This window comes from Aulonocara sp. 'chitande type north' Nkhata Bay, linkage group LG18 (genome assembly GCF_057382095.1).
Source record: "Aulonocara sp. 'chitande type north' Nkhata Bay isolate Kocher_YH1m ecotype deep benthic linkage group LG18, A_spYH_male_GT1.1, whole genome shotgun sequence".
NCBI classification, from domain to species: domain Eukaryota; kingdom Metazoa; phylum Chordata; class Actinopteri; order Cichliformes; family Cichlidae; genus Aulonocara; species Aulonocara sp. 'chitande type north' Nkhata Bay.
Window position 1 is genome coordinate 24916852 of NC_141361.1, and position 23326 is coordinate 24940177.

Consider the following 23326-nt stretch of genomic DNA (forward strand, 5'->3'; position numbering starts at 1 on the left):
AGACTACTTCAAGAAATTAAAAGAAAGCTGCCTGAGAGAGTTTAGGCTGTGATGAAGAATAAAGGTGTTGATACCAAATATTGACTTTAAAGCTTGTTGGAAGTGTACAAACTGTGTGCTGTATTTCCATGTACATTTGCACACATTTTAATAAATCGCTGCACCTATGTTTGTAGCAAAATGTAAAGTAATGAGTACTGTACATGTGGTGTATAACTGATAAGAGACAATACTTATTTCATACTGTTTATGAAATATCTTATATTAGTTAGTGACTGCAAAGAGTCATTGTGATTTTGTGATAAAGTTTTTCATTTAATTTTTATTATTACCTTTCACTGAGCCTCAGTCTCAGGGTGTGAAATATTGCTGTTGTCAGAGCCTCTGATGGCTCAGATTCATACAGGATGTCTCGTAGTGTTGGTCCTGTGATACGCATGTAGAAATCGTGAGAGGTCTCACTCCAAAATCATTCACAGAAAATGTAGACAAGTGGAAACAAAACTAAACAGGAGAGAAACAGGACCACAGCAATCTCCAATTTAAGCTTTAAACTACAGCCAGTTAAGTAAGTATTGTAAACATTTGATAAAATGACATTTTTATAGATGTTTATAGGTGGAATAGTCAGTATTAAGTGTTTGCAATTGTCTGTTTTGATTCAAATCAATAAAATTCCATAAATAAAATGATTAGTTTTTGCTCTATTAATGATTGTGATTATAAATTGTTACTAAATAGTTTACACAAACAAAACTGACATCACTAAATATTGACATTTCCTACAAACCCCGCTGTCTGTACAAAGGCAGTGTAGGAAAACTATGTCACTGTAAACTCTGATGCATCATTAATGCTATCCTGAGTGCGACAATTAGTATTTTATATTGCTAAGAGGATGGTGGAGAAAAAAGGGCAACAGGTAACAATGGGAGATGGACTACTTTGTCTTTCTAAAGAAAGAAAATGACCCAAAACAGTAAGGACCTGGCCAGAAGCAAAGAAGAGTAACCTACATGTGCAGCATATTCACAGGAACCTCTGCAGCAGTATTAGGCTGCATGTTTTGTTGCCACTGTAGAGAAAAACCTATCTTAAATTAAAGCCGTTAACCCTTTAAACCTCAAACCACAAAACAATTGACCGATTTCAATTGTTTTTTTTTCTTGAAAATGTTGTGTTTATTAAACTTTCTCACAACTTTTGTAAAAATTATGCTTAAAGGTTTATTGCACAATTTAGGTTTTCCAGTGGGGTGGAAAAAAATCACTCTTAAATGACTCTTAAGTTGTTGTCCAGAAACACTGTATTATTTATTTGCAAACAGTAGTCTTGATGAATCTATACAGTTGTTTTCTGTTTTATTGTATTTGAGTTTCTGCAAAGTTTTCCTGGGATAACTAGAACTACTGCCATACATCTCATGCTCTGTATATTTATTATGTATTTGCCCTTAGCTTATTTGAGTCTTAGAGGTGTGTTGTTTATAAATCAAAACATAAGACACCTATGCTACTCTTGTCTGCTAGCTTGATTTACAAAGATCAGCCAAATAAAAAAAAAAGAAGAAAGAAAGAAGAATAACAATGATGATCTTCTGCTTGAGAAATGTTGGATTTCTCATAGACAAGCCCAGAGGAACTCACCATCACCATCTCCCACCATCCCAGTATACTGACATTTTTGATCTACACAAGTTTTGGCAGGTGTTTTTAATGCTATGGCTGATATTTGTAGATCAAGTATTGGCCATCATGAGCAGCATCCATGTCTTATGGATCATCTACAAACACACCAATACTATGAGGCCTCATTCAAAGGTCCATGTGGTTGAAAATGTATTAAAGATGTGTAGAAGGAAAAGAAGTTGAGTGTGGAAGGAAATTCTAACTTTATCCAAACTGACCTCAGTCTGTCTTTTCCTTCAGCTGTTTATGGTCGACAATGGTGCGGATGATTGGAGGATAGCCATGACGTATGAGCGAATCTTCTTCATCGTGCTGGAACTACTGGTGTGTGCCATTCACCCCATCCCGGGCCAGTATGTCTTCACATGGACAGCGCGGCTGGCTTTTACCTACACGCCGTCGGTGGCCGACGCGGATGTGGACATCATCCTCTCCATCCCCATGTTCCTGAGACTCTACCTGATTGGCAGAGTCATGTTACTCCACAGCAAGCTGTTCACGGACGCTTCGTCCCGCAGCATTGGCGCCCTCAACAAGATTAACTTCAACACACGCTTTGTCATGAAGACCCTCATGACCATCTGTCCAGGAACTGTTCTGCTGGTGTTCAGTATATCCTCCTGGATCATTGCTGCATGGACTGTGCGTGTCTGTGAGAGGTAAATACAGGGCTGTGAATAATGGATGTTGTTGCTGGGCACAAACCAAAATGGCTGATGCACAATTGCACTTTGTGGATTATTAGACGTCTTCTCTTCCTTCACTTATCGCTTTTGTTCCCACGCGTTTCCGTGCTCTCTGTCCTTTCCCTGAAATATGTGGAATCATCAGAATAGGTTACATATCGATGTTGTACACGTGTGCAGGAAGGCATACGCTAATACGCCCACATACTACACCACTGCCCGGCCGTTTAAAAACACCCTTGCACACGTTTCATTAGCTCAGCACTTGCTCCACGACTTCCCACTCCTTGTTTTTATTGCTATTTTAGATGGCTTGTCCATAATTCATGAGTGTTTAATTGTTTGTTTGCTGAATGGTTTGTTTTGATAATGCAGAGCAGCCCCCAGGATCCCCTAACCCGTTTTTCTCACCAAAACTGCGCAACGGGCTTCGTCTCAAGGGGGCACCAATGATTCTCGCTGAAAATGAAAGAGGCAGGGAGAAATGAGAGGCTCTCTTTTTCTTTCTCGTTTGTGCATTTGCATAGGGAAATGAGACATTAATGCCAGCTTTGATGTTTTTAAATTCATTTTTGCATAGATGGTGTGGAAGGGGGACTCGAGTTGCATGGCTGGAGAGTGGGAAAATCTATAGCAGCAGTTCTTGTCAAACCCAATATTTTAGTCTACACATGCTACACCACAAAAGCTAAACATCCCGTCAGAGGAAGGTCTTTCTTTTATTGCTGCAGCTCATCTTGCCTGCTTTTATTAAGTACCTCCCCTCCCCCTCCCGTACCCCTGCCCCCTAACTACCCACATGTTAACCTGTCACTAACCACCCCCCTTTACACGCCCTTACCTTGGGATCTTCATGGCTGGTGGATTTAAAACTCAAAAACTTTCACACCAGCTCCTCTGGAGCACAGAGGGAGGCCAGTGAGGTGTCACAGGCATGAGATAACCTCAACCCAATGATAAATAGACTGGTTCCTACATAGCGCTTTTCTACTCTACCTGAGCACTGAAAGCGCTTCATGCATTGGTTGAAAAAACACAACATTAAATTTGCACATGATGACGTCTCCATAAAGTTAAGTTGCACAAAGTCTCTCTATTATAATTGGCTATATGTCACATTTTTGCCATCATTCAGTCTTTAGCACCTCATAAAAGGAAGGAGTCATTTCATTCAAGTCAAATGCTAGTAGAGGAAAAAAAAACAAACTACATGGGTTTAGTTTGGATTTCTGAACTTAAATGAATAAGGAGTTGAGAGGCACAGAATCTCTAGAGTGTGGTTTGGTTTAAAAATGCACAAACACATGAGCAGGGCATGCTATTAATCATTTAGCCTCAGAATAATGTGTCCAGATGGGTAGATTTGTGTCTGTATGTCTACGTCTGTTACTATGGATGGGTGCACTTTAGCATGCACATGAAGGTTGTGTGTGTGTGTGTGTGCGTGTGCATGCGTGTGCGTGTGTTTGTATAATGTTTTGTTGTACTTTCTATTTCCCCACTATGCTGCTCCATAGGGATACCATGTGAGTCCTCGTTCTCTAGCCGTGGAAAACCCAACTTATCATTTTTTTCATCGAGCTGGCGCCACTGCTGCCCTGAGTGGGGTTGGAGGGTGGTGGGGAGCGGGGTGGTGGTAGCGGGGAGAAGGGGCAGCTCCTCTGAAACAAAATTGACCGATGATCCTTTCCAAACCCAGTAGGTCAAACGGAGAATTAGGAAGGGCCCTCTAGTTGGCATGAAAGTGGCACAATTCCTTTTAGTGGCTGTAGGAGGACAGCAGAGACCTACAGTGTGAGCAGCACTTTGAAGCAAGCGTCTCTTTGCTAACTGTTGTGCATTAGGCCGGTAGGAGCTGGAGGAGGAAGTTTGTATAAAAATGGAGCAACTCCTTCAAGTCACCTTCACCAGTCTGCCAGAGGGCAATTTGTCTTATCTCATTTTTTCTCTCTCTCTCTCCTTATGCAATTGTTATAGATCCATACTGCAAAAAGATGTCTTTTTAGCAGCAACTCCAAAGATTTTCGAAGACCAAAGGCCTTTCTGTTCTTTGTGTTCACACATTACCATCTCATTATGTGTCTCCCCTCACAAAACTAATTGAACAGTGTTATAGTTTTCCACAGACTTTTGTTGCTTCTACCCAAAAGATTGTTCTGCAGAGATGAAGACACTTTGTCCTCTGTTATCAAAATAAGGCCCGAGTGTGCAAGAAGAGAACGAATGTCAAGTCATTTCGTGTATTTAGCTGAGGGCACTTTTGTCTGGGCTGCGTGTTACTTTTAGCACAGCAAGATTCTGAGTGAGAGATACGTGAGTGGCATAACGCAGTTAGAGGGTAAATGAGAGCATTGCTTTCCATTGCTACATGTGTTAACGGAGACATCTTTTAAAAACAAGAGTTTGGTTTCTGCGGCGTCTCTCGTTTTTGTTTGCCCACGTGAGCCGAATGTCATTCCCCTTCCTCCTTTCTTTTAGTAAACATTGAAACAGCATGCGAGTTTTCATGTTTACTTATCAATCCCATCATTTCAAGTGAAACCAAAGTTGAAAAAAAGAAGAGGCGCTTGTTTCCCAAAGTGCTGTATGTGACTTGTATCTGTTAAATGCGCCGTAACACTGTCACATTGACCACGCTGCGAAGTAAATCAAAGGGCAGTACGGTGTGAGATTGGACGAACACGGAGTCTACCTGGAAAATGCCTAGATGGGGGGAATGAAAGACACAACCAGAGGGACTGAGAGAGGGTGGAGATGGGAGAAATGCTAATGTTACAGTAGATGGATTTAACACTGGCCCCCTTTCCCATCTTTCTTGTTACAGCCCATCCTCAGAGCTAACCTACCTCAACTAAGCTCCTTAACTAAGCTCTTTTGGCTTCTCCCTCACTACCAAAGACACCTCCCTCCCTCTCTCTCTTACTGCTGACTGATCCTTTGCAGATCTCCTACTGTACCCATCTAACGTGGCATGCTTTGCAGTTTCTCCTCATCTCTCCCCACTACTGATTCCTTGTCCCTTTGCCTTTCCTTATCCATAACAAGCAGGCCTAATCCAGCCCGAACTCAGTTACACACTTGCATGCATGCCTTGCCTGTCTCCCTGGTTTCTCACTCCTTTTTCTCTTTAGCTGTTATCTAATTCTCTTCCACTCCTGTTCTAACTTTGTTATCTGAAACAAAACGCTCTATTTCGGGGCAATGCGAGGCTATTTCTCACCTCACATACTCCATTCAGGGCCTGTAGGCTACGTAAAAGGCAAGAAAGTTTAGCTGACTTTCCCTTACAGCACAGCACCAGATTATCAGGCTCAAGATACAAACAGCGCCAGCCAAGACAGGTTGTCCGAATGTTTAACTGGACAAATGCATACCAGAGCAACTTGAACTTTCTCACACCAACCACATGTTTACATGAAATATTCAAGCAGGCTTTGTAACTTTACAGTTTCCAGGCTGTGAGCTCAACCAAACTTATACAAAACCGAAATGTTGCCGTTCCTTTGAGTTTCTTACAGTAGGTTTACATTTATAGTCTGATGCTGCAATGTGGGCAATGTAAGGGAGCCTCTTTGATTCGACGTGACATGTACTACTATATTCACCAGGGACAGTTAGATTCTTCATTGTTTCACTTGATGTGACAGCGTGCTCGCTCTGCAGGCCTAGTATTGATTGTAGCCTATCAGCGCATGTAAGCCCACAAGGTAAATTTGCATAATATGTGATAAGCACTGGGACAGGTAAAAGACTGACATGCAGTAACATAAAATTAAGTTAGTTCTCTGTTTTTCATCAGTTACTGTCTCTCTCTGCAGTCTTGATGCGATCATATGCATTCAGAAATGATTTTCCGAAAGACAAAGCAGCGGTGGATTTGCTTCTACCAGTTTACACATGGAGTTGTTATCCTGTCTAGGAGATCCTCCTGCTTGTTTCAGTCTACTCTTAGAAAGGGAAAAGTCTGATTTGGGGGAACGTCAGCTCCACTGACTCCTCCTATTAATGCCTCACTGGAAGAACAGACTCACTGCTGAGGCTTCTGCTCTGTGGTTCTCACGTGTGGTAAAACAAGTAGTTTAATAAGCAAAACTGAAAGGTTTCTTTACAGCTGCAAAAAAAGGGACAAAAATAAAATAATGACCTGATGATTAGGATTTGAAAACTTGAAAACTTCACAATCATTTGGTAGGTCTGTTTTTTTGTGTGCACCTAAAAGAGTTAAAAGTGTAATGTTAAAGACAGTCTCTGTGTTGTGTGCAGAAGTAAACCACACATTGTGGAAGGCTGAGTGTACTGAGAAGATTTGAAACATGAAAGAAAATGTTTAGATGTACTGAGTTGGCAGTGGAGGTGGAGTGGTAGTGTTTCGGTGTTTCTGCGTGTCCCATGATGGTTTAATACCCAGAGTGTGCATCAGAGGATGAATGAGTTACTTCTTGGAAAAAAAATGTAACATTTACATGGAAATAGAGCTGGGCGATAGAACGATAACGATATGTATCGCGATATAACTTTTACTCGATAGAGAAATTAAGCTATCGCGATAGACCTCGCTGCTCTTGTCCTCTTAAAAAAAAAAAAAAAAAAAAAAAGGTCAGCCAATCCAAACTAAGTAGCGCAGAGCCGAACCAATCACAGCCGCAGCGTCACGTCGCGTGACTTGTTACGTACAGCACAAGTGCCAAGCCGCACGTGTGTTTGTTTGGGAAGCAGCCAGCTGGTAATGGAGGAAATGAGTGTGCCGACTAGAAAAATCAACCGAGCGTGACCGAAGAGAAAACAGATGATGGTTCCAACGCCGGAGAGATTGTCGAACGGAAGAGCCATAGAAGTTCCGTAGTTTGAAGGTATTTCGGCTATTTCAAGTCTGACAAAAAACAGAGTAGCTTGCATTGTAAATTGTGCCGAAAACAAGTCTGGAAATACAATAAACTGGTGCATGCGTCACACTGTGCGCCACGTTATTGTTTCGGTGAAATGAATTTCTACAATACTGTTACTGTTAATTCTACTCTCTGCAGTGTTTAAATGCTTACATATACACACAGTTACTGTCCCTCCACTAGAGCTGGGCGATAGAACGATAACGATATGTATCGCGATATAACTTTTACTCGATAGAGAAATTAAGCTATCGCGATAGACCTCGCCGCTCTTGTCCTCAAAAAAAAAAAAAAAAAAAAAAAAAAAAAAAAAAAAAAAAAAGGTCAGCCAATCCAAATTAAGTAGCGCGGAGCCGAACCAATCACAGCCGCAGCGTCACGTCGCGTGACTTGTTACGTACAGCACAAGTGCCAAGCCGCACGTGTGTTTGTTTGGGAAGCAGCCAGCGGGTAATGGAGGAAATGAGTGTGCCGACTAGAAAAATCAACCGAGCGTGACCGAAGAGAAAACAGATGATGGTTCCAATGCCGGAGAGATTGTCGAACGGAAGAGCCATAGAAGCTCCGTAGTTTGAAGGTATTTCGGCTATTTCAAGTCTGACAAAAAACAGAGTAGGGTGCACTGTAAATTGTGCCGAAAGCAAGTCTGGAAATACAATAAACTGGTGCATGCGTCACAGTGTGCGCCACGTTATTGTTTCGGTGAAATGAATTTCTACAATACTGTTAATTGTACTCTCTGCAGTGTTTAAATGCTTACATATACACACAGTTACTGTCCCTCCACACACACGACTCGGTTCTGCTTCTATGCCCCAGCTTTGTTTACTTTTTCCCACCGAGGCTTCTAGACTTCTGATTGGCCAGCATTTCGGCACGGTTAGGAATCTAGCGCCACCTGCTGCTTTGGCATGTTCATAGCAGCGTTTTCCTTCATTTCTGCCTTTATGTGTGGACGGGATTATTTTTTAAAACGAAAACGGAAAATCTCAGTTTTCAAAAATACCCGTGTACGTGTGGACGTAGCCTCAGTCTCTGACTGGAAGCGCTAATTCGTCATTCGGCTTTTGTCAGACTAAAGTAACTGTTAAAACTGTTTGAAAAGCTCAGCTATACAACAAGGAGAGATTGAGAATTTCCTTTTAGTTCTCAGTTTATTTGATATTGACAAAAGTTAGTCAGTTTTGTCTGTTCTTCTGTAAAACAAACTAAGATTTATTTTTAGAATTAATATTTTGTTTCTAAGTGGAATTGACAATTTAGTAGTCTGTTTTGTTTGTTCTATTTTGAAACTTAAACGCTTTAGCGGCTGCCTTTTGTGTAGTTTGCAATATTTGCCTTTATTTATCTGAAAAAGTCTCATGTTCCTTAAGTACAGCTACCCTGTTGAACTTATTATGGGAAATAAATATTTAAATAAAAACAAGCTGCTGATTATTTCACATTTTACTTGTGAGCAACGGCACATTTAAATCTTACAAATATAGTTATTTGGCTTATATCGTGATAGATATCGTTATCGCCTGAAATGAAAAAAAACATATCGTGATATGAAAAAATCTCATATCGCCCAGCTCTACCCTCCACACATACGACTCTGTTCTGCTTCTATGCCCCAGCTTTGTTTACTTTTTCCCACCGAGGCTTCTAGACTTCTGATTGGCCAACATTTCTGCACGGTTAGGAATCTAGCGCCACCTGCTGCTTTGGCATGTTCATAGCAGCGTTTTCCTTCATTTCTGCCTTTATGTGTGGACGGGATTATTTTTTAAAACGAAAACGGAAAATCTCCGTTTTCAAAAATACCCGTGTACGTGTGGACGTAGCCTCAGTCTCTGACTGGAAGCGCTAATTCGTCATTCGGCTTTTGTCAGACTAAAGTAACTGTTAAAACTGTTTGAAAAGCTAAACTATACAACAAGGAGAGATTGAGAATTTCCTTTTAGTTCTCAGTTTATTTGATATTGACAAAAGTTAGTCAGTTTTGTCTGTTCTTCTGTAAAACAAACTAAGATTTATTTTTAGAATTAATATTTTGTTTCTAAGTGGAATTGACAATTTAGTCTGTTTCGTTTGTTCTATTTTGAAACTTAAACGCTTTAGCGGCTGCCTTTTGTGTAGTTTGCAATATTTGCCTTTATCTATCTGAAAAAGTCTCATGTTCCTCAAGTACATCTACCCTGTTGAACTTATTATGGGAAATAAATATTTAAATAAAAACAAGCTGCTGATTATTTCACATTTTACTTGTGAGCAACGGCACATTTAAATCTTACAAATATAGTTATTTGGCTTATATCGTGATAGATATCGTTATCGCCTGAAATGAAAAAAACATATCGTGATATGAAAAAATCTCATATCGCCCAGCTCTACGTGGAAACTGTTTTGAAGTGCTTCTTAGCTTGAGCAAAACAACTATTGTTGGAGTTGAGAATGTAAAGTGTGTTACTGGGCTTGGAAGCTTACTGAGGAGCTTTTCTAGAGGTGTCTCTATCCTAATTCAGTGAAACATCTGTGATGGATTACTGTCAATCTGATAACCTTTGATGTAAGCACACACTCCAGCTCTGAAACATTAAGATTAAGGGTGTCACGAATGGAGTTTCTTGTCTGTAGATTAGGGAGGACAGTCCCAGCATAGCACAGAGAGACCTGACTTCATGAAAGGAAAGACTGACTGTAGTTCTCAGGTTAATTACGAAAGTTTGCAAGGGCGCACACACAACACTGTAAAGGGCTTAGGCCAGCTGACATTATTTACTTCATTATTCATAATTGAGTGACTTGCAGAAAATCTCTGCAGTTACAGCATACTGTTTGAAAGTTTTCTCACTGACCCTGTAAAAATAAATTTAAAAATGCAGATGTGCTAACACACTCTGAGCATTTCTGGAAGCAGAGGCCCAGAGAAAGCCTCGTTGAGGGGGGGATAAAACCTTGAGTCAGCAAATCCAAAGAGCTTTCAGTTAAAAATAAAACATTTTAGTTGGTTGACAGTAGTGCAGTAGATTTAGGTTAATTCTTCTTTAAAGTGTGTGCATTTTTGCACTGGCACTTTAAAATTCATTTTCTTCCCTGCAATATATATATAGAGGAAATCTAACAGGTACTTAATTTAAAGCTAATATCCAGTTTCTGCAACATGGCGAACCTCCATGTGGTTTATATTTCGTGCTAATTGACCGAAGCACAATTACATCAGATCTTGTGAGACCGCCACTCCTCTGTGTTTGATTTCCTGATGACAGGTCACTGTGACATTGAGCCCCTTGACTGCTCAAGTGTGTTTAAGAATTCATTTGACAGAGTTGGATTTGGGCACAAAGCCAAGAGGTGAAGATTGCTGCAGATTCGTCTGCATAATTTCATTTCATGTTTGAATTGCATGACATATACTTTCATATAAAAGCTTTCTTCATTGTACACATTACACAGAAAGCAGTTAGAGAACTTGGAAATCTATTTTGTTCCTAAGCTGTTTAAACATGGATATTATAAAATACATGTACACAGCCACCCCAGTGTAAGAGGTGATATGCATGAAGGAGCCCTACAAGGGTACAACACTGTTGCCGTCCAGGTAATCACCTGCCTCTCCACAACATGGAAGCTCCTCTCAGATACTGCAGCAGGCAAAATGTATAGTCAATACATGAGCACACTTCATAGTAGCTTTGGAAATAACACCAATGGGTCAAAGCATCACCAGGACTCCAAGACCAGGCAGAGCAACCTGAGAACCACCTGGATGCCCCACATATGGACACAGATTCCAAGCACACCAGATGTCTCTGTTCAGAAGAGTACCGACCTAGTAACAGCTAAGATACTGCATAGGACCCTCAAACTCCCAGACCTGAGGACCCAAGCTTGAGGACCGCAAACATCACCCACCAGGTGGTGAGAGGGAGATGTATATAATGTGTGTATATGACCACAGGCCATAAAAACAAGAAAACACAAATAAAGATTTAGAAACTTTCAAAAAATTGTTTCACATTGAAAAATATTATTATTCATTAGGCAAATAACAAACTTTAATGAATTAATATTTCTATAAATTTGAGCTGTTACACTGAAATTCTTTAAGAAGGAATTAATCAAATCAAATAAAAATTTCTGTTCAGGAATCCAAGTAGATCACTGTAATTTGGCATCTTAACAACTATTTTTTATTTTTATTTTTTTAACCAGTACATTTGAAAATCTAGGTTAACAACAATAACACCAACATTAAAATATTTCAGTTAAAGAGCTTGTGCATACTGGTGGATTAACCATTACTGAAACATAAAAACAATTTTGGTAATTACCAATACAGTTAATTTAGGGCATAAACTTTACAGTGGGTTGAGTCTAAACTGCATAATAATAAAACCCTCAGAATTTTTAAGTTTTACATATTTTTAACTAAAACGTGTTCCATGTTCATCACATTAGATTGATAGCATGCTAACATTTGTTAATTACCCATAATTAATTCTTTCACACATTTAATCCATAACTAAATTTTACCTAATCGTGCCATTAGAGAAAACTGAAAATCTGGTCTTGTAAAGTTTCAAAAATCACAAATCAATCTCACGTTGGTGCCACAGGAAGAATCTGGGATTTTAAAAACTCTGTACTGTATTGCTTTGAACTGTGAAAACTCGCACCATATTTAAAGTGGACTTATTATTCCGATATTATCATACCCAACTCCATATTTTAATTCTTGGACTCTGCTTGAGTAGCTTTGCATAAATCAGTTCAAAATAATCCATATATAGCTTACACTGGGACTCGGTTCAGCCCTCTGTCTGAAAGAAGCAGTTTTAGCTCCTCTCCTTCAGAAGAACATTATCCAAAGGCCATCCTCCCTTCTGGTTGAGTGTTTGAACACCAAGTGGGTGGGAATACTGTGCTCACAGCCAGAGCTGCTCAACTGAGATGACCATACACCTCCTTTCTCTCTCTCTGACTTGTACTTTTAGTTCATAAAGAACTAAGAGCAGAAGAGCTCTTGGTAAACTGAGCCTAAAGGTACAAGAAATCCCAACGATTCAAAAGCCTGAGCTTTTGTCTCGTACATGGCAATTTAAAAAAAAATTCAGCCATGTTAAATTTGTAATGTGATCCATTTTTCTAACACTATAAATATGATAAAGCATGTAAAAATACAATATGTCCCCTTTCAATTTCAGCAATTAGCAAATGTACAGATTTTTTTTAGTTTGCTGTGCTGCTTTGCTTGCTTACTTTTGTGTATTGCTGTGCTGTAAAAACACTGCTAGGTTTGCAGTTTTTCAAAGAAGCTGTCATTACTTTGAGTTTAATCTGCTCATGTTTATTGCAACTAAAACCCCTCCCCCCGCGGAGCATCCCGATGTATTTGTTTAAAAGTCATCACAGCAGTGTTCAGATTAAATTTTTGGCATTCTGACTTTTTTTTTTTTCCATTTATTTTGCCTCGATTGAACATCTGGACAAAAGTGGTGATGTGGTGTTACTATATGAAGGTGATGACTTCAGAATGTAAAGCACGAGCTTTTCAGTGTGAACAAAGTGCTTGGCTCTTTGCTTCGCTGTGCCGGCTGACTAAAGAAGGCAAGAAACAGAGGCAAGGTTGATGTTCTTCCTCTAGCATGTTTGAAATCTAAATATTGTTGTACTATCGGGTTTTGCAAGTGTTTTTTAATTCATTTGTGCATTTTAGGCGCACGAAGCACAGTAGTAACTTTTATGTGTGTGATACCTTAAAAAGCGCCCTTGTTCTGAAGGAAACATCTGTTAAAATATTTCGCGTATGTGAAGGAATCCAGTTCGAAAGGAAAACCTGAGTGTATGTGTGTGTGTGCATGTTGGCAAGGTTAAGTGCGCCTCATTCACATGTGATCCATTCTTGCTACTTTATTTATAGAGAGGCTGTGTTGTCAGCCTCTGTCAAACATCTACAGACAACAGCAGCTGAAAAATGAAGTGATTCCATTCGTGCACATAAACAGAGAGCATAGCCATGTTGGGAGGGAAAAGGCTGATTAGACTACACCGATGGTGATTTGAACAGGCCGATATAGTCATTCACAAGCAATTGTTTATCTCGTTGCTGGTCAGCTTAGTTAAAACACTGCGACTTGAGACGTTGCCTTATCGGTCTTGTGTTGTGGTCATCACACTGTCTCGCAGAACGAAGGCCTCGGTGCTCTTTTGGATGTAAATGGATGTTGTTGCATTTGATGCTGGATAAATAATGTAATCTGTAAAACGTTTGGGTAATTGATCCAAGAATAATGCATTTGCTGTTAGTGTCTGTCAGGGAGAATTTAACCAGGGGGGATTACAACTATCTGCTCTGGACATTATATATGTCCTGTCCTGGAATAAGTTGAAAGTGGTGCCAGCTCTTCTCCATGCTATTCCAAAACTTGACACAGTATATTGAGAGCCTTAAAACGCTATTGATTTGCTCCCATTTCAGCCTCTGTCTCTGCTCCAGTACTGCTGTCTTCTGCTCTTTTTCAGAGAGCTGAAATATGTGCAATGAAATGTCCACCAACAGAAAAACAGGCGATAAAAGAGAAAGCAACAATGCCTCTTTGCATTGTTGCCAAGCATATTTATAGGTCATATTTACAACAGAGGCGACCATATTGTACTGCAATAAACTGTTCACTGTGCTGAAAGGTGCAGCACATTCCTGCCTGCCTTGGAGACGTGACTCATTCTCTGCATGCCTTGATGACAAAATGAATGAAATTAACATACTAGTCACTAACATTGTAGTCACTTGCAATTACAATATTTAGCCAGCTGATCAAGTTTATCCCCATGGCAGTTATCAAAGGGCAGCTGGTGAAGTGTTGGGATGCAGGTAAAAGAGACAGGGGTGTCAAATTCAATGAGCTTCTTCCTTTGTTACTCAACCAGTCCTCACCCCACTGTTTACAAATGAACAGTACCAAGAAGACGTAACGGTCCCCTTTCACATGGTAATACTTCAGGATTTGTCATAGGTGGTGTTAATCTCTAAATGGACCCTAGGTTTTTCTGTTGCTCCCCTGCTCTCAATATACTGGCTTTGAAGCATGCAGATGCAGACATGTTTTTTATTCCTGCATGGTATTGTACAGACTGCTTCTCTGCATGTTATTGAAAAAGCTTGAATCCCATAGACCACACACTTTTTTGACATTCTGTGGGACAAAAACGCTCAGCTATTTTTCCCCCGGACTTTGAGCATGAATAGAAAAACTTGAGAGTGGGAGTTTTAAGAAATGTGGAAGGCATGATTAGTTCATTTATGGTGTTTGGTAACAATGAACTGTCTTGGAGGAGAAAGAGGAAACGGTTTTTCTATGAAACTGTGAATCTTTTTTTTTCCCTCCTGGTGTAGAGAAAAACTTCATAGACTGAACCCCAGCTGTTCTGATATGTACTTGTGCGCTAATTAGAGATGATTGTGCTGGTCATTCTGAGTTCATAGGCTTGGACGCTGCTGGATATTTCAAACTCATCGGAAATTCATGATTGGCCCAGTTAGAACTCCCTTTACAAAATCCTTAACCAAATCCCAAGAAATTAGACTCAGAGTCTAGATTGCCTTGTCATAAGGATGTTAGCGTGATGTTGTCTGAAAGTGCTTAATGAATATTTGATTTTGACTTCAAAATTAAATCTTATCTGATCTCCTCCTAGACAGCCCATTGGGAATAATCAGGCGAGTTGAATGAGGGTGGGTGAATGAGGCAGATTTGCCTCCGTGATTGACTTTTGCTTTGCTGTGGAAGGTATGGCAATGTCATCCTCAATCCAGCTTTGTGTGCGTTGTGTTTTTTGTTACACAAGTGTCTTTACGTATGCACTATGGGCCTTTTGGTCCGACATTTTCAAGCATGGCTGTCAGTTTGAACTGATGATTTGCATTACCAAAACTTCTGTCGGGGCAACTCTGAGAAGGAAGGAAGGTTTTTATTAAACGTTGACCAATAATCCGACTATTAGTTTGATTTAAAGAAGAAGCGTATGCATTTTTGGATGCACTGATGTACCTTCTGGTGCAATACTGAAAATAACTTAAAGCCATGGCACTATATCCAGTCACGCTGAGCAACATGGCCTCTCTCTTTGTCATTTAAAACTTGCTTACTATACTTAGTATAATTTCTTTCCATTTTAAATCAAGATGATGTCATTTGGCCTCAGACTCTTTTTTTCTTTTTAAATTTCCCATCATTCATCTCATCAAGTGCCTCATTTTCAAACTGACAGATGGTGAACATCATGGTTTCAGTTTCAAATCAGTTATTTCTATTAGAAAGTGATTTTTTTCCCCTGCCTTCGCATTATTCTGAGCGTCCTTCCCATTAAAAATATGGCTCTGCATTAAAAACTGTCTTAAAGATGAAGGAAAACAGAAAGGAATTCTACTGTTTTTTGCACATGTACTGAGTAGACCTTTTCTTTGTTGTTTCTCACTAAAATCTGCTGCATTTTTTTTTAGAACTGGCTTTATAAAACAGGTGTCTCACCTTCCAACATGATTTCTTCCTACTCCTCGATCCTCACCACCTCCACCACCTCCGCTCACAACCCGTTTGGTTCACACAGCACCATGTCATTCTTCAGCATGCTCACATTCACGAAACTGAGTTCCAGCTTTCCTGACTTCTGCATATCTCCATTGCCTTAGGTATCATGACAAACAGGAAGTGACCAGTAACTTCCTGGGAGCCATGTGGCTCATCTCGATTACCTTCCTCTCCATTGGCTACGGAGACATGGTACCACACACCTACTGTGGGAAAGGCGTGTGTCTGCTTACAGGGATCATGGTAGGTTCATCATGTCTTCAGTTACATAAATGTATAACAGAACACACAAGACAACTATGATCAGATAGAATGAAACCTCAAGCTCAAAGTATTATCATGCAACCTGATCGTCAGATTTCAACTTGATTCCTCAACATATATTTGTTTCTCGCTTCCTCTGTTTGTTTGTTTTTAACCTACCAGAACATGTATTTAATTCTTCTTCTGTAGAGCTCACACACTGGTCATTTATTTGAAAGAACCTGAAATGTACTATGTATATATGGAGATCTATGTAACACCAGCCAAACACAATGTAGTGTCCATATAAGAAAGAACAGTTGCTGTTTTTGTGCAACAGGGAGCTGGTTGCACTGCGTTGGTAGTTGCAGTGGTAGCCAGGAAGCTGGAGCTAACCAAGGCTGAGAAGCATGTCCACAACTTCATGATGGACACACAACTCTGCAAACGAGTGAGTCACAGTAAACTGTAATAGTAAACTCTTATAATATGCATTTTGTGTTTGTAACAGTGATGAGAATGTTTTGGTTTATAACTCTTTCGAGCATTCTCAGCTCAAAAAATGTGTGACAATTTGCTTCTTCCAGTCTGTTAATTTGACTGGGATTGTAGAATAAACAATACACTTACCAGCCACTTTATTGGGTACACCTCTTCAACTGCTTGTTAATGCAAACGTCTAACCAGCCAGTCACATGACAGGAAATCAGTGCATTTAAATATGCAGACATGGGCAAAACAACATGCTGAAGAAACCTATGTGTGTTTTCTGCCGACTATTGGTTTTAATCGTTTGTAACTATTAAACCCTGACTCTCTCTCCCTTCGTCCTCTTTCTGCTCTTTTCTCTTTCCCCTCACCCCCCACAAGTTGTGGCAGATGGCTGCCACTCCCTGAGCCTGATTCTGTCAGAGGTTTTTTCCTGTTAAAAGGGAGTTTTTCCTTCCAACTGTTGACAGGGGGTTGTTTGGGATAGCTTTCTAATATTTTAAGGTCTTTCCCTTACATTATAAGAAACTTTGAGGCAATTTTTGTCGGGAATTGGCTTTATATAAATAAAATTAAACTGAAATGTATGCAGAAGAGCTCCTCTGAATGCACAATATGCCATACCTTGAAGCGGATGGGCTATAGCAGCAGAGAATCCGGCCGGGTGCGACAATGGACTAACCAAAACTTGACAACAGAAGATTGGAAAAACATTGCCTGGTCTGATGAGTCTCAGTTTCTGCTGCAACATTCAGATGGTAGGGTCAGAATATGGCATAAACACCATGAACGCACGGATCCATTCAAGCAGACTGAACACTCTCACGTAGTTTGCAGTGATGCATTTTGGTTCTCTTGGACTTTACTCTGTGTAAACAAACCAAACCACGGGGAAAGCTACAAGCTTACAAATTCATAAACTGATTTGGACCAGAGTAAATGAACTATAGGTGCTTAAACGCACTTAGTACCAGCTGAACGCCCTTTAAACACCACCTGTCCAACCCTTAACACCACAGTGTACCCAGCTTCCAATGGCAGCTTCCAACAGGATAAAGCCCCATGTCGCAAAGCTCAGATCGTTTCTTGAAATGACAAGAAGTTTCAGTCCAACAGGGCAACTTTGTGATGTGGTTGAATGGGAGATTTATGTCATGGATGTGCAGCTGATAAATCTACAGTAACTGTGTGATGTCATGAGGAATTGGCTCTCACAAATCCAAAACCAGTATTAGCTAGGTGCAACTAATGAAATGGCTGGTGAGTGTGTGTATGGAGTCAAATACAATGAGTTTTTGGCACATGTAATTCTAACTTAACCTTTTTTATTGTTTTATTTTTCTGTGTGTAACCACTTTTTGAAATTATTGTTAATCATAATAATACACACAGATGGGTGCTTCAGTCTGTAATCTGTCAGAGCAGTTCAAACTACTCTATGTTATATAAGTTTCTCGCCCTTGTTTCATAGGTAAAGAACACAGCTGCCAATGTACTCAGGGAAACATGGCTCATTTACAAACACACAAAATTGGTCAAGAAGATAGATCACGCCAAGGTGCGGAAACACCAGCGCAAGTTTCTCCAAGCCATTCACCAGTAAGTTCACTGCACCTTGTGTGTTTTGCATAATCTAATCTAAATATGACAGAGACGTTCACCACAAACTACCAAGGAGACTTTCAGCATGGCCTAAAACCAGAACTAATGATGCTCAATCTTTAATGCTACTTGTGGTTAACATATTTAGGCTGTATTATCATTTGAACTGTTAATCTGAGATAATGTAATTCTTACTGATTAGCTGTAAAAGAAAATAGTCCCTTTGGGTTCATTCCTTAATGTTATTTGTTGTTAGGCAGCGTTATCAGCTATAATACCACATAGTTGTGTATATCTGATAGTATCAACAATGCTGTTTTCCCACAATGTCCTCTCCTTGAAGACCATTTCCTTTGATTGTCATACACATATGTAAGCTCTCACAGATGGACACATACAGAGCGTGCGCGCGCACACACGTACACTCACGCACACACACACACACATACGCACAAACACTCTGCAATCTAGTGTAATGGTCCTTCCTGTTCCCCTCCCTTGCCCCCCTCTCCCCGCGACCCTCTTTTTACCCTGTGCTTACAGTGAGAAGTGTAATGGTTTTCGCTCGTTTCGTGAATGTTGTGGGGTTAAAAATCTGTACTGTGTTCTGTCTTTGTTTTGCTCTATCACCGCAGAGCTCAGAAGTAAGTTGAGTCTTCTATGTATCCTCTTCCTACTGTTTCTTCAACATCCTGCTCCTCCTCTCTCCATGTCTGCGTTCGACATGCATGTAAAAAAAAAAAAAGTTTACTTGTTGCTAAAAAAAAGAAGAAGAAGAAAAAAAGGATGGATGCTGAATTGCTGTTTTCGGTTGTGTGTTGTTTTTTTTTTCTTTACTTCAGTGTTCCATTTACTTCCCTCTCCCTCCCATTTCCCCCCTGACTTGAATGAACGAAAAGCATCCACATTGTCGATAGTGGAGGGCTGTCTGGAGAGAACGTGTGAAAGAAAAAGCATCTTGCGCAGAATGAGCTTGGAGCTTTGTTGGCTTGGCCAGCAGTTCATAATCATTGATGATGTAGTGTATATTGTTGCCCATGATTAATATAGCTGCTCTGGGGCTATATTAACCTGCATCAACAGAACTCATCCTACACTCCTGAAGGTTTTGTGATGACATAAATAAGCACAGTGTTCTATCCTGTAGTTCTAATGTGGATCAAATGCTTGCTGTTGATTTAGTCTTGATTTATGCTGTTTTTTCCCTTTCTAATATGAGATCAAACAACAAGGCCTTGTACATGACATCAATAGGATGGCACAAAAGGCACAACGCAACATGTACATTGGGGTTTTGTAGAACAAAATTGTACTCAAAATGTGTTACGCTAATAAGTAGAGCTTTTACCTCAAATAGTCCCAATTCTTCGACAGCCATAAGGGATGACAAAGCCGGGCAAACAGACACATACGAGCTGGAGCAGTTTCCCACAGAGATAGAGCCGTAAGCGAGCAGTCTCACTCTGCTCTGATATACTGATTTGCACATGAATAAATGCCCTTGAATGTCATCCTGTCTCATAATTTGCCGAACAGGGAAATTCTTCCCCTCGCACATTCAGATGATGGCTGTGTGATGCCACTGCTAACAATGGCATATTATGCACATCAGCGTTAACAGTTCTTACAGAGCCATAATGTATTTGATTAGAGATAAAGAGGCGCTTTGTTGAAGGCATCACAAAACATGTCCAATGTATCATCGTGCAGCATTTCATTTAAAATGTTTGAAATGTCGATGTTGCCGTATGTTCAGCAGTGTCATTAGGCAGTTTATTTCTGGCAAGTTTCATCCTTTATCTGTGGCATCCACACATACACACATCAGCTCATGCACATATGCACTCTCTCTCTCTCACACACACACACACACACACACACACACACACACACACACACACACACACACACACACTCACAATATCCAGCACTGAAAACACCCAACTCGTTTCATTGTGCACAAAGTCAGTCATAGTCACTGCACGCTTACTGAATGACCGGTGTGTATATCTGAAGTCCTACCACTGAGCTGTGTGTAGCACTGACAAAGGGCATGCCATCTTTTTCCTTTTTTCAATGTCTTAGTTTTGGAAAGAGATGGGAATGTTTTGATTTCAAACAGGTTTTGGGATTTTCTTGTATGGAAGCATATTGCATTCTTGCTCACAGGGGCATTTTTAACTCCTAATAATACGTTTCTTTCACGTATTGAGCTCCTTTTCCCACTTTTTCAAAAACTGATTCTTTTTTTGGCTTGTAACAAGATCACTATTAGCATCATTTCTCATTACAACAAAAATACTTGCTGCCACCTGCTGCTTAAAGGACTGTAACGTTGTGAAAAAAAGATCTTGTTATAACAAAAAAGAGCTAGCTTAAACATGACAAACAGTCTATTTTTTTTTTTTAAATGAGTGTAGTATGCTTCTGTAATTTTGCATGTTTTGATTGGTATTGTATTGACCAAGACCAGGAATGCCTTTAATATATATTTATATGCATACACTTCCATATATGTGTATAAATATAAATACATAAAGAAAATATTTACAATGCATGTCTTACTTTCTTTTCAATGTCATCAGTGAAAGAAGTGTCCTGATAAAACATTTGTTGTTCCTCCTCCTCCTCCTTTCTTTTCTATTGGCCCTCTCTGCCCCTCAAAAACCTGTCTCTCTGTGCTCTACTCCTTCAAACTACCCTCCTTCCCCTTCTTCACTCTGCTCTCCTCTCTTCCTTGCTGTCATCTCTTTCCTTTTGTCCACATTCTCCTTCCCTGTTTTTCATGTTCACACCTCCTTGTGCGCCCACTCAGACTGCGCAGTGTTAAGATGGAGCAAAGGAAACTCAATGATCAGGCTAACACCTTGGTGGACCTGGCAAAGGTAAGTTTTCCAAGTTAAAAATCTAACTTAATCTTTTGAAGGTTTTGATATAATTTGTGCTGTGATGATTTTAACTTGCCATTGCTATTCTGTCTTTATTTAAACTGACTGAATGTATATTCTTCTATTATATGGAGATATTCTTCTCAGGAAGGGCCTAAGCAGGCTCTTTCCAAGGACATAAACTACAGGGAACCCCAAGGTTTTGTCCTAGGATATTTTCAGTGTTCTCCCCGTGCACTTAAAAATTGTAGCGTCTTTAGCTTACCGCATAAAGCTGATAGGTGAGCCAATCCTGGGACTGCATCAAGTTGTACATTCTTTTTTTTCTTTTTTTTGAATAGTCAGCAAAAAAACCCTAGGAAAATAGGGTTGTGCCATATCATATCATCCGCAAATACATAATAAAAAAGTACCATATCATTATTACTATATCCAAGGCCTGTGTTTACATTCCCCAGCACACAGAATAACGAGACAAGCCTGGCATGTCTGAGAGCAAGAGCGTGTATCATCCTCTGATGATGATTTGGTAACAAAAAGGAAGCTACTTCAACAACTAGCAGCAAAGCTCACTACTTTGCAAAATATGCAAGAAAACCTTTCAGACTAAAGGTGGAAACAACTAACTTTTTATATTACTTCAGGCAAAAACACATTGAGTACAACCAGGCTTCAGAGGAGGAGATAATAGCAACTTTTTATATGAGACCCAAATGTAAACAAATAACTTGAGCAAACATTGCTGGACTACTTGCTAATTCTACTGCATATGAAAGGAAGAGCAAATGGTGGATAGAAATTACTGATGTGATTATGTGGTTGAAAAGCAGGGTTTTAGGCAACTGGTTAAAATGCTTGGCCCAAGATGCAACATCCCAGGTAGACAATATGTGCAGCTCTTGAAGCGTTAGAAGGTTAAGATTGCTTTAGTTGTTCAGGCTTCAACATTTGAGAGGAGTGCTCTTTTTAATCTAATACTTAATAGTTTTTGAGGGCTAATACAAATGTCAAACATTACGTCATTCAGTACAGGTCATCAGTTTCATTCTTAAATATAACTTTTAAAACTTTTACTGTTATGTTATCTATAGTTTGCGGGAGAAGATGAAAATACAATCAGTCAGAATCAATTCTAACTTTATTTCATGGACTATTTTCTCTGTTTTTTGGCAAATTAAGCTCCTATAGAAATCATTAAAGTGGTAAAGTTATTGTACACAATAAATAATATAATTGATATTTATTTCTTTTATTTATTAGGTCTCCATTGTTAACTCCTTTTCAAATTTCATGTTTGACATTATCATACCATTTTAAATTCTACATCTACGCATCACATCAAATCAAACGGCACCTGCACTGCCTTAAAAAGTGATCTTGGCCAAGCTAACTCTTTGGAGAATGAACCCTAATGCGAGACTACTCAGTTTGAAGAACCTGAACCTGATGACACACTGTAAACAGCATCTGTCCATAAGAGGCTGAATACAGAAATGCTTCAGTAGCTTCTGTCTGGCTGTACAGATGTCAGCTGAGGCACCAGAGCTGAGAGGGGGTTCAAAGGGAGGTGCATGGCTGCATTGACTTCATTTGATGTGGATGGCATTTGCACTCCAGTGTGTATTTTAAAAGGTTCCAAGGCCAATCGCTTTAATGTGTGTTTACTTGCGCCTTACTGTGCTCAATGGTCAGATCAATCTGCATACACCCTACAGTGGCTCAGCTTTATTTTCAAACCCCATAGAGATATAAACCTTTCACATCTGGATTTTAGATTTGATTTCTGAGGGGCACACATGCCTGGAGACCCTACATGAGTATTTTGTAATCTCTGCACATGACTGTTAAATTGCAAATCTTATCAAATGCTCTGTGATGTTGAAGAATGCAATATGTTGTATATAATGTGTGATTAATTTTGCAATATCGAAAACTGCTTAGTTGAGATGCAATAATTACTTGCAGATGCCTCATGCTGAGCTGGCCAGAACTGCATGAACTGTTAAGCAATAAGTACCTAAATACTAGAGATGCTTTTCATTATATAAATGAGTTGTGTCAAGCAAACACATAAAGGATTAAAGACCTTCAGGAGCTATAAATGGATTGGAGAAGTTGGTTGTAAAATCTATGGGAAGATAAAATCTATGCTGACTTGCTGAAACTTTACAGCTCCCCTTCCTACTGCTTCCTTTAAATTATTTCCTCCTCTGCTGTAATATATTTACTGTAGTTGTCTACTCATGGAATTTATTATTACTGTTACATTAA

General features: G+C 39.7%; 1 protein-coding gene across 1 annotated transcript in view; it reads left to right on the forward strand.

Moving 5' to 3' along the window:
- Positions 1-23326, forward strand: part of kcnn1a (potassium intermediate/small conductance calcium-activated channel, subfamily N, member 1a) — a 66486-nt gene that overhangs the window by 38392 nt on the left and 4768 nt on the right. Inside the window, exons 4-8 of the mRNA XM_086273536.1 lie at positions 1929-2347; positions 15935-16076; positions 16417-16527; positions 18037-18164; positions 20983-21052. Of these exons, the coding sequence (XP_086129662.1) occupies positions 1929-2347; positions 15935-16076; positions 16417-16527; positions 18037-18164; positions 20983-21052 (870 nt within the window). The remainder of the gene's footprint in view (positions 1-1928; positions 2348-15934; positions 16077-16416; positions 16528-18036; positions 18165-20982; positions 21053-23326) is intronic.